General features: G+C 39.4%; 2 protein-coding genes across 2 annotated transcripts; one reads left to right on the forward strand and one right to left on the reverse strand.

The window, feature by feature from the left end:
* LOC111782724 (glucan endo-1,3-beta-glucosidase 5) lies at positions 1 to 3,102 on the forward strand. The gene is made up of 2 exons (XM_023663516.2): positions 1 to 627; positions 1,802 to 3,102. The coding sequence occupies exons 1-2, from the start codon at positions 284 to 286 to the stop codon at positions 2,892 to 2,894; spliced, it is 1,437 nt and encodes a 478-aa protein (XP_023519284.2). The 5' UTR covers positions 1 to 283; the 3' UTR covers positions 2,895 to 3,102.
* Positions 3,103 to 8,156: 5,054 nt separating this feature from the next.
* Positions 8,157 to 11,816, reverse strand: FPS2 (farnesyl diphosphate synthase 2). The gene is made up of 12 exons (XM_023664371.2): positions 11,489 to 11,816; positions 10,792 to 10,816; positions 10,551 to 10,666; positions 10,367 to 10,453; positions 10,160 to 10,276; positions 9,993 to 10,081; positions 9,750 to 9,801; positions 9,446 to 9,541; positions 9,058 to 9,102; positions 8,874 to 8,963; positions 8,724 to 8,795; positions 8,157 to 8,568 (listed from the first exon to the last, which is right to left on the reverse strand). Exons 1-12 carry the CDS (start codon positions 11,597 to 11,599, stop codon positions 8,440 to 8,442), a joined length of 1,029 nt encoding a protein of 342 aa, XP_023520139.2. The 5' UTR covers positions 11,600 to 11,816; the 3' UTR covers positions 8,157 to 8,439.

An 11,816-nucleotide genomic window follows, 5' to 3' on the forward strand; every position in this document is an offset into this window, starting at 1 on the left:
AAGCATAATTAATTATAATGTCTGGGCCCATAATCAGTGGCATTTATGTAAATATGACAAAATTAAGTTACGAATTTTCTTTCACATCCTTCACTTCGCTTCATCTTTACTCCTCCAGCGGTTACAACTTACAGGCGACATTCCTCCGTCGCCTTCCACCGTTTTTTACAGCCTTGCATCTCCGCCGCCGCCGCGACCGCCGCCGTTGTTGGAGTTCTATACGTCCTTATCAACTTCTCGAACTATTTTTAGCATTTAGGTTCAAAAAATCGTAAAAGCTCAAATGACGGAACCTAGATTCGAAGTAGTATTCCTGTATTCGATTCTACTTTTCGGTTCATTTTTGGTGGTGGATTCCGGCATTGGAGTGAACTGGGGCACGATTTCGTTCCACAAGCTGAAGCCGTCCACCGTCGTTGATCTCTTGAAACGCAACAGGATTGAGAAAGTGAAACTGTTTGAGGCAGACCCGAGTGTGCTGAAGGCTTTAATGGGGACTGGGATCCAAGTTATAGTTGGAATCCCTAACGAGATGCTCGCTTCTTTGAGCTCGTCTTCGCTTGCCTCGGATCTATGGGTTCGTCAGAATGTGTCTTCGTATGTTGTTAAAAGGGGCGTCGACATCAGGTGCGTTGTTGGTTAATTATTCCATTTCTTGTGGAGCTCTCTAGTTTGGACGTTGATTACTATGTTTTCTGCAAATTTGTGGTGTGGTTCTTGTTGTGCGAGGGTTTTGTTAGTTCTGCTGAAGGTAGTGATTGAAAATGAAAATAAGCATAGTTTGGAGGACCTTCTTCTTGAACAAGGCTTTAGTTGAGTTACTTTCTTCTTCAACTGTAATAAAGGTTCTCTGTTGGTTTACTTATTGGGATAGTACACTGTATAATATGGTACAATATTCTTCCTGATGGGCATTAGGTTTTCTTATTAAAGATAAATACAATGGTGCATTTTGTGGGTGATTCATCTCTGAATCTGATGGGTAGTATTATTTGTGTGTACTTACATTGTCTCTCGTTCTCGTTGTCGCTGTTGTTGTCTAAGCCCTTCTCCAATCGATGTGGGATCTTACAATCCACCTCCTTTGGGGCCAGCGTCCTCGCTGGCACTCGTTCCCTTTTCCAATCGATGTGGGATCTCACAATCTACCCCCTTCGAGGCAAGCATCCTCGCTAGCACCCGTTCCCTTCTCCAATCAATGTGGGATCTCACAATCCACCCCCTTTGGGTTCCAGCGTCCTCGCTGACATACCGCCTCGTGTCCACCCTCTAAGGGTGTGGAAACCCGAATCATGGGAACCCTCTCCCTAGCAGATGCATTTTAAAAACCTTGAGAGAAAACCTGAATGAAAAAACACAAAGTAGACAATATCTACTAGCAGTGGGCTTAGACTTGGGCTGTTACATTACATTGGTCTTTCACCTTTTAATCTAATCTGATGCAGCACACTTGCATATTCCGTTTAGTCTTTCCTTGAATCTTGAATACCAGGCCTCTAAAAATTTGAAGTTGGTAGTTTCTTTCTATAAGTGGAAGCTATAGAGGTATGCTACAAGAATTAAGAAGTTGCATTTTAATTCAAGAGAAGGAAGAATTCTAAGAATGAATGTCAGTGTCACCTGATGCTTCATACTCATATTTGGAGTCAGTAACAATAAAATAAATCATGGATAGTCATAACTTGCTGTTATTCTCGTCTTACCATCTCTAGTATGTGTATCAATTTTCCCAATGAGACCCAAATGCTCTTGGAGAAATGGTTCAAGATTTCTTACTTTTACGGCACACTTTATGGTTCAGGTATGTTGCAGTAGGAAATGAGCCGTTTCTCACCAGCTACAATGGAGAGTATCAGTCATACATCATGCCTGCTTTGCTCAATTTACAACAATCTTTAGCGAAAGCAAATCTTGCAAGCTATGTGAAGTTAGTTGTCCCTTGCAATGCTGATGCATACGAGTCTTCGCTTCCTTCACAGGGAGCGTTCAGGCCCGACTTGACTCAAATTATGACTCAACTCGTTTCGTTTCTCAACTCAAATGGCTCCCCATTTGTTGTGAATATCTATCCATTTTTGAGCCTCTATGCGAATTCTGACTTCCCACAAGACTACGCGTTTTTTGAAGGGACTACCCATGCTGTCACTGATGGAAGTAATGTTTACTATAATGCATTTGATGGAAACTATGACACTTTGGTATCAGCTCTCACTAAAATTGGGTATGGACAGATGCCAATCGTTATAGGTGAGGTCGGTTGGCCCACGGATGGAGCCATGGGTGCGAATCTCACAGCTGCGAGAGTCTTCAACCAAGGTCTGGTTAATCATGTCCTAACCAACAAAGGAACCCCTTTGAGGCCAGGTGTGCCTCCCATGGACGTGTATCTTTTCAGCCTACTTGATGAAGGGGCAAAGAGTGTGCTTCCAGGGAATTTTGAGAGGCATTGGGGTCTTTTTTCTTTTGATGGCCAAGCTAAATATCCTCTAAACCTTGGTTTAGGCAATAAGGTACTGAAAAATGCAAAAAATGTGGAGTATCTTCCTTCTAGATGGTGCATTGCAAATCCATTCAGGGATTTAACCGATGTGACGAATCACATAAAGGTAGCATGTAGCGTTGCAGATTGCTCGATGCTCGACTATGGTGGATCGTGCAATGGTATTGGTGCGAAGAGGAATATCTCATATGCATTTAACAGCTACTATCAGCTACAAATGCAGAACGAGAAGAGCTGTGAGTTTGATGGCCTTGGCTTGATCACGTTCCTAGATCCCTCCATTGGCGAGTGTAGGTTCCTTGTTGGCGTCACTGATAATCGTTCACTCAGTTCTCGACCCACGGCGCTCGCCTGGGTATCGGTAGTATGGTTTTTCTGGACTCTGGTACTTTGAAAACTGGTTGAGAGAGTTTTCCAGGGTTGTCCATTGAATCTTTAAGGTATAGTTGGGGTTATAGATAGTAAACAATAGGCATTAGTGTTAGAATGTAAGCATATTAGAGGAAATTATTGAAGGTTAAGTATTCATTTGATTGTGTTCTTAGAACAGAAAGTTGACATGCGAGCATAAATGTATTATTTATTCAATTTGATTTTGTTCATCACGTATCTTCATCTACTTGTCTCGAATGAGGAGGGGATTATCCATTAGACGTGCATTACAACGGAGAGTTGTATGCTGCGTTCGGGAAGGATGAATCGCTCCCGAAAAGGAATCTATTGATTCTCTCCCAATTGGTTGGACCGTAGGTGCGATGATTTACTTCACGGGCGAGGTCTCGGGGTCAAGACCAGGATAGCCCAGCTACGCCAAGGAAAAGAATAAAATAATAGAAGAAGCATCTGACTCCTTCAGAGAATGAGGGATCGAGTGCAGAATATTCTTTCTCCATTAGATAAATAAGGCTGATGATGAGATTATATTCTCCATCCTCGTCCATGTCTAAATCCTCGTCCCCGCTTGGTTTTATATATATTTTTTCAACTTATATTAATATATATATCATAAAAAAATAAGTTAGCTAATTTTGAGATTCAAACGGTAATATTTAAATTAAAGTGTAGATTTTTTTTAATTATTAAAGAGTATGTTATAATATTAGAATTTTTTAGAAAATTTTTAAAAATTGTTAAAAGACCTTCTCTTCATTATTGAGCATCAACGTCTCCTCGTCAACCATCAGTTTGGGCTCTTGATCATGTGTGAGTGTGAGTTTTGTTTCCTCATCGCGCTTCTTCTTGCCGCATAGTGCTTGTATTTTCTATAAAAGTAACACTTTATCATACTCTTGTCCTTACAATGGTTGACATTGTCATGGATTTGTGAGGTATTGTCACGATCTCATCTGCCACCACGTCCGCGGCCACACCCACGACCTTAACTTTCCTTGTTGTGGCCGTCATATCCATTCATATCTGAAAAGGAAGAATCAGTTGCATCTTTCCTTTTCGTCCATGCAGGCCACTTCTCATGTGTCAGTAAGAGATGTTTCTTCTTCTCTTTATCATCATAGTCACGAAGACGACCAACGACCTCAATCAACATGTTATTATGGTTGTTGAACTACTCAACAGAGGTAACAATCTGCATGAAGGAACTTCTTGACGATAGAAATCTCCTCCACCTTATTGCCTAAAAAATGGATGTTACTGACGATCATCGTCAACTTCATTGCAAAGTTGTCTATTGACTTACTATTCTTCATGCAGATAGCCTCTACATCATTCTTCAAGGTTAACACTTTTGCTTCCTTGACACGTTCCGCAGCTACATGCATTGTTTGTAGTGTCTCCCATGCTGCCTTTGCCAAGTCATTCTCTACCAACATGAGAAGGCCATCCTCCGAGACTGCTTGGCAGATGGTGGCAAGAGTCATCCTGTCCTTACGCTCCTCAACATTACCATGAATGATGACATCCCACACACCTTGTGCATGTAACTGATACTGGAGTGTTACACTCCCCTCCTTTTCGCTCTTTATTGTCGTCATATCTCTTCTGACGACATTTGTTTCGGCATCCTAGCTCTGATACCAATCGTTGGTTTTGATCCACAAACAAAATATACCAAAACAAATAAATAAAACAGAAAGAACAACTTTCGAGGTCATTTCACTCACATGGTCATGGTTTCTTCACTCACATGGTCATTTCACTAAAATTCTCCCTACCGACTTATCTCAGTCTTTCCCCTCACACTCCAAAAACTAGTAAAATGAAAAGGTGTGAGTGGTTGGGATCTATAATTTTTACCGACAGCTCTTGTTCAACGATTCGCTCCGCTCCGCTCCTCTACAAAGTTTTGTTACTAATATGGTGGAATACCTCCGTGTAGGTTCATAACAAACTTCGAGGGATAAGTCAAGTTAATTTCGGAAATAGGATAGAACGTCGGCTAAGGCCAACCAAGTAAGTGGCCTTACTATTGGCTCGATCGGAAGACTTGTCATTATGTATGACAACACTGCCCAGTAACTCTTGCACGTGTCATTTATGCTTTATGTATTATCATGATTTAGGTGTGGTGGTTTTAGCAAATATTCTCATGGATTAGAGCCCTTTTGGTTTAGCAACCCTAATCCTTTATTTCGATGGCTTCTAAATCCTCTACTCATCTTCTTATCCACCACCACTGCTGGCTTTGACGCCGCACGGACAGTCTCCATGGCTGCCGCAGGCAGAGCCGATTGATTACTCTTCGGCTCCACCCTTTTGGCCTCCAGATCATCCTTCGCAGGCCCATCCTTCGCCATAGTCTATACATACAACCCCACCTTCTCCAACACAATCGGTTTTCCCTTAGTCAACATAGCCTCTTTCATTTTCTTCTCAATCAGTCCTTCATCCTTCATACACCCTTCATAGAAACCCTAACCTCAGGATTCTCATCGGCGTGCTCATCGGAAATATATGGAATCTCAACAAGCCCATCGACCTTCTACAGAGATTTATCTTCGGAATCTGGATGCCGCACTGGCCTCTTCACCAACCAAATCGTCGTCACCCTCCTCGCCAAAATCGACTCCTTCGCCCACTGTGGCGATTCTTCTGGCTTCAACACCATCTTCGTCCCTTGCTCTGAGGGATGTGGCTCCCTCTCCGTCCATTGGAACTTCACCACTTGCTCTGGTGCCGACTACTTCTCCACTGGCTCCGCCTACTGTTCCATCGCCGACCTCCACCCCTGGCAATGGTAGTACTGTGAACAAAATTGTTATCTATGGATCTAAATATGTTCAAGATATTCTTACTCGTGCTCATTTGCTCTATAGCAAACCAGTCCACAAGGCGCAGACCCCACTCCGCCTCCGCCCTTCTCTTTCTTCGTCGGAAATATACCCAAAGTCTGCAATCTCAATTTCTGCCTTTTTTTTTTCCCTCTCTTGCTCTGACAGTCACCACGTCCACCCTTCCTTCTTCACAGCCACCATTGAACCCTCTCTTTCCCTTTTCTTAGAATAGAGTATCGCCCTAATTCTGAAGCCTCTACCTTGCGTCTCTATAGCCTCCAACCCATGGTTGTTTCTCAACACCTGATTGTTGATGGTTCTCTCTTCTCTAATCCTACTCTCTATCGATCTCATGTTGGCGTCTTCTTCGACTTTCCCTTTGACCCGTCAATTTCTATTTTTCCAATTTCTTCCTTCTTCTTTCTCTGTTTCCATACTCTCTCGTTTCATTCTCATTCTAATTTTAACTACAACTTCTATATCTTCCAATGTTGGAATTACAGGAATTCTTAAGGGGATTTTCCATTCTCTCTACTTTTTTGTTCTCTTTGGAGGCTTGATCAAGGCCCTTCCAATAGCCCTCTCTCTATCATCCTTACTAGATGTCTCCTCCGAACCAAGTTGCTAACATCTTCATAAAAAGTGTTTCTCAACCTCTCTTTGAATTTTTCAAATCCAAGTTTCACGTTCGTTCAAATCGACGCTCAACTTGCGAGGGGGTGTTAAGAATATTTAGTCTTGAACCATAGCTTACCATTTAAATTTAAGCAAGTATCTTGTGTCTATTTATTGCTCTTTCCATATCCTTTGTAATTTATTTGATTCTATAAATGATTATAAATAGAGAACTTTCACACATAGATATGGTGGTTTTAGCAAATATTCTCACCCTAAATGATGTTAATGATGATGAACGTATGATGACTACTGCATACATGTTACCAAGAGTGACATGTGAATGCTGGGTAGGAATTGTGTCATAAGAATAATTTAAGATGAAAACTATAAGGATCTCATGCATATTGTGTATTCATATACGTCAGGTTACTTTCCCATTTATAGAGATGAGTACGGACGCGTAAACTATGATGGTGATAATGATGATCATGTCTTGCATGATACTTGGGAGTCTGCTAACCTCCAAAAGTTCAGCTAAGGACAACTAGCCCGACTATGATGGGTCTAGGGGTGTGAATCACCTAAGGACTCACACTCGCACATATGGGTCGCAAGTAAGGAAATACTACACATTCAATTTTGTCTAGACTAGAAGCCACCTCCATGATGGTTTTAATGATAGGTCTCTAATCATGAGTTGCATATGTTTTCATTCATTGACGGGCTAACAGTGGAGTCACCTACTTAAAACACTAAAGCCATGCTACTTCTATTTCAGGTAAAAGCAAGACACCCTTATATGGGAGTGGTCTACTTAAAATACTAAAGTTATGTGCTACTTCTATTTCAAGTAAAGGCAAGACACCCTTACAGCTGACGGTGACACCCTTATATGGGAGTGGTCTACTTAAAATACTAAAGTTATGTGCTACTTCTATTTCAAGTAAAGGCAAGACACCCTTACAGCTGACGGTGACACCCTTATATGGGAGTGGTCTACTTAAAATACTAAAGTTATGTGCTACTTCTATTTCAAGTAAAGGCAAGACACCCTTACAGCTGACGGCAACACTGCAAATAAAAACAATGACATATGTATAGGATAGTGGTATTTAATTTCTTAAACTTTAAGTTTGTATAGGGTGCTTTTACTAATAATATTTTATTGATGAAGTTTTAAATGTTTATTCCTGCATAAAAATCTAACATTCCATAAAATTTTAAATATGAATTTTTTTTTTGTTTTATTTCAGGATCATTTGTCTTCTCCACACAATTTAAACAAATGTGTTAGATTCAAAAAATTAGATTCAAAAAATTAGATTCAAACATATTATTTAATGATGATGTAGATCTTTTGAAATATTTAACAAACTCTACTTATCAAATGCCAAATTTGAACTCATTGTAAACATATGATCGATATCAACATAAATGTATTAAAAATATTTAAACTAACAAAGAATCATTTCTCTCTTTTTTAAATAAAAAAAAAAAAAAGTGAAGAAGTCAAAAAAAGGATCCAATTTGACAAGTTTAGATGAAAGTAACCAGTTGGATTGATTATGTCACATGCATGAAGAAATGTCAAAACTTTATATCACATGCATGAAGAAAGCTCAAAGAACCTTGACCAAAGGGGAGTATATATGTTTACCTAAAACTGACCCAGGTAGGTAGAGGCATAGAATAAATCAGAATGCAAGGCAATTCTTTGTAAACTACTTGCCAAAAATAGCTCTAGAAATCAAGGGATAGGGAACCTCTCCTCATAAAAGGAATCATAGTGACTATATCCAAAAAGCTACTAATCCAAAGTAACCATAAATTAATTGGTGAGCTAACAATTGAATCTCAGATGAATATCAAAGCAGAAAATTTGGGTCCTCATCGTAATTCTCAGAAGAATATCAAAGCAGAAAATTAAAAGGATTCCAATACCAAATCGCTATGAATAAAGGTCGTCGAAACCTTATTCAGAGACAATAAAATAAAGTTGTAAATCAGAAGCTAGCAAGAAGATCTGCATACCATCCAAGCTTCCTAAGAATGATGAAGCCAAAGCCGGGGGGACAGGAAAGTAGGAGTAGCTCACTTCTGGCGCTTGTATATTTTACCCAAGAAAGATTTCAGAACTGCTTGAATTGATTTGCTGGGATGAGCTTCAATGGTGGCATTCAGTTCAGCGTAGCTCTGGCTCTCATACTCCGCAAATACACCCTGTCCAAAGATAACTACAATAAGCAACTGAAAGAGAAAGGACTGAACTTATGGAGTTGACACAAGATTTTCTTGGTTCCATCAATAATTAGACCTATGGAATCTTAACTTCTCATATTCATTATTCTAGATCTATGAGGCCGTGTAACACTAACCTCAATATCGAGCTCCTTGTAGAGAGCTTTTACTTTCGCAACATTTTCCGGGTCTGGTTTCCCATAAGCCTCCTGGAAAAACATAAAAATGAGCAACTTCTTGCAAAACAGGAGAAAACAATGATGGATTCTAAAACATGGCATATTTACATGTAATAATTTCTTCTGTTCCTCGTTGCAAAGTTCCAAAGCTTTCACAACCAACCAAGAGCATTTGAAATCTTCTATGTCTGTTCCCACCTGACAACATACAAGTTGATGCAAGAACTTCATGAATATAAGATTCATCGGAGCTGCAAAAGGTGTGAAAAGTTTAACATGTAGAGGCACTCACCTTTCCTATGGTTTCAGGATCGCCGAAACAATCTAGATAATCATCCTGTTGAAACAATTACAACGGCGCAGGACATGGATTAAAAGAAATAAAGAAAAATGACCCACTGAGAAAAGAATTACAAGGCAAAGATGCATCACAAAATTTGGACGCTATGAAGCAAAATTAATTGTGGGCAACTCCTGAAGGGAAAAACTAAGATCCTTTGATTAAAAGTTGGGATTTAGAAGATATGGTTAAATAGACTTAGGGCTGTGTTTTAGAATCAAACGTCAGCTTGAACACCTCCTAAAAAGCTAAGACTGTGGTTCAGATGATATGAATGTGACTTCAAGCCTTAGCAATGTAGAGAAAATCAAGATCATTAATTCAAGCAAAAGTAATATACCTGAACTTGAAAATAGATACCCATCTGGACGAGTGTGTCCTTAACCACAGTATGATTCTCAAGATCTTCACCGGACATAACTAGTGCACAAGCGACCTGCGATCATAATAAAAATAGCACACATTCAATCAACTCTATCACAAGCATTAGTGAGTATTATATTAGAGCAAGGATCTCCAGAATGATACTTCATACAATCTGTAAGTAACAAAAATGGATAATGCAAAGCCACCAAGAAGCTACTAAACGTTCAACCACTTCACACACAATGCTTTCTTCAAGTAGAATAAGGAAAGCTACTCACTGGAAGGTAAAAAGAATAATAGGCAGTCTTGTACTGTACAATGCGCCGATGACTGCAAGAATTAATATACAGAATATATAAGGGGTATGATTTATTCATACTGTTTTGATTTGAAGTTGAAAAGACCAAATAAAGTTCGTGGTTTACTTGGTTTTTTCACATATATGTTATGACATATACCATTGTAACCTTTTGCGCCAGTTAAAAGAAAGCCAAAAAAAGGGATTGAATGTTGAAACTCACATTGACAATGCATATTTGGAAAGATCTTTTTCTCCTTCGATGGTGGTTATCAAATCAATCATTTGTCCTGATGCTGTTTGAAACTCAACCTATTTGAACATGAAAAACATGATTGTTAGCAGATCATGGTTGGAATAAATCCATGCTAGTCCTTGCCAAGAAATCACCTCGTTAAACAAATCAAGCAGATCAACGTAATATGGCTTCCCTTTGAAGTGATTTTTGAGCATTCTAGGAATATGATTTCGAAGTAGAACTCCATCGTTTACTGCAATCATCCCAACCTACCAAGACCAGGTTTAGACAGTTCAGTTGGATAGTGCAATTACAATTAAAGATTGAAGAATGCTATATGTTGTTTCCTAGACACAAACCTTGGGTAATCTAAACCAGCAAGGTTGACCACGTCGTGTGACAGAGTTGTCCATAATATCATCAAGAACAAGAAAATACGCTTGGAGCTGCAGAGATTTGAGAAAATTCATAAGGATATGGATATCATCTTGCTTATCAATCCTCCAAGTAGGCTAATAAGATGAGTTTATTGCTATGTCTTACCCATTCAATACACCAACCAAGAACACTAGCAAGAAAGATTTCATCTTCAGTCAATTCCTTCCCTTCTTTCAATAATCTGTAGCTATCGATAACCGAGAGCCCTCGGTTAAGCTTTCCTGCAGGAAAAACCATTTTCAGTTAGGATTTAGCTTACTTACTCATCAAAATATCCATCAATAATCTGATATGCCCAATTATATGATCAACGAATGCAAGAATCTTTTGAGCTATTAAATCCCACCTCCAGGCACATTGTAATCCAGCATCTGTAAAGGACCAAGAGAACAGTAAACAATCAAAAGATAAACTAGAATCAATTGTTAAATGGAAACCACTCAGATTGATGACACAAAGACGAGGTATACTGAAGCTGATTGGGTAGAATAATATATCAAATCTCATATGTTTAGGCCAACGCAGCAGGTGAAAGGGAATAACATTCAAGGGATTCAAATGATATCAATCTTGTATTTTCACCGATGCTAACGATATCTAAATCTAGGGACTCCTCTTTTCAGTTTCTTAACCGTGAAATCAAATCTATGTCCACCATCCCTGAAATACCTCCACAAGTTTCTAAGCCAGTTCTTAAAAGAGTTCAAAATTCCAGAAATTAAATAAATAGCATTCGCTTATTCAGATGAGTTGACTTATCGTAATCAAGAACAGAGCGAATCAGTCACATTAAAGGATTAAAGTGAAGAAGAAGATGAAAACCGAGGAAGCAATTTTCATCTCTTCAAATTGACACCAGTCTCCCACACTCATAATGCCGTACAAATATGAACTAAGCTTCAGTATTAACATAAACAAAAAAAACTCCACCAGAGCTTTAGCATTCAAAAAGAAGAGACAAGACAGAGATTTCAAGCACAAACTAAGTAGAAGAACAGAGCATGAAGAACTCAAAAGAAATGGAGAAGAATCAAAGACGTTACCCGCTCGATCCATTGGCGAGAAACATCCGTATACTCAAACGCAGGGTCCTGAAGAAGCTCAGCCTTCAGAACCGAGTAGACGTTGAGAAAGGTTGACTTGAGATCCGCCATAGAAGAGAACGCAAGAACGCACAGACACACACACACACAGAGAAACAACAAAAACCTACAAGATTCAACAATGAATCGATCTAGCTTCAAAATTCAGCAACAAAGATGAAAAATCTCGGGAATGGAAATTCAACTGAGAGTCGAAATTCCCCTCTGGTTCGTTTTCTCAGACATTCAACTCTCCTCTCCTAAACTGCGGATTTGAACAAACCAAGTA

The sequence above is a fragment of the Cucurbita pepo genome, chromosome 20 (assembly GCF_057944985.1).
Source record: "Cucurbita pepo subsp. pepo isolate OVF chromosome 20, ASM5794498v1, whole genome shotgun sequence".
Taxonomy (NCBI): Eukaryota; Viridiplantae; Streptophyta; class Magnoliopsida; order Cucurbitales; family Cucurbitaceae; genus Cucurbita; species Cucurbita pepo.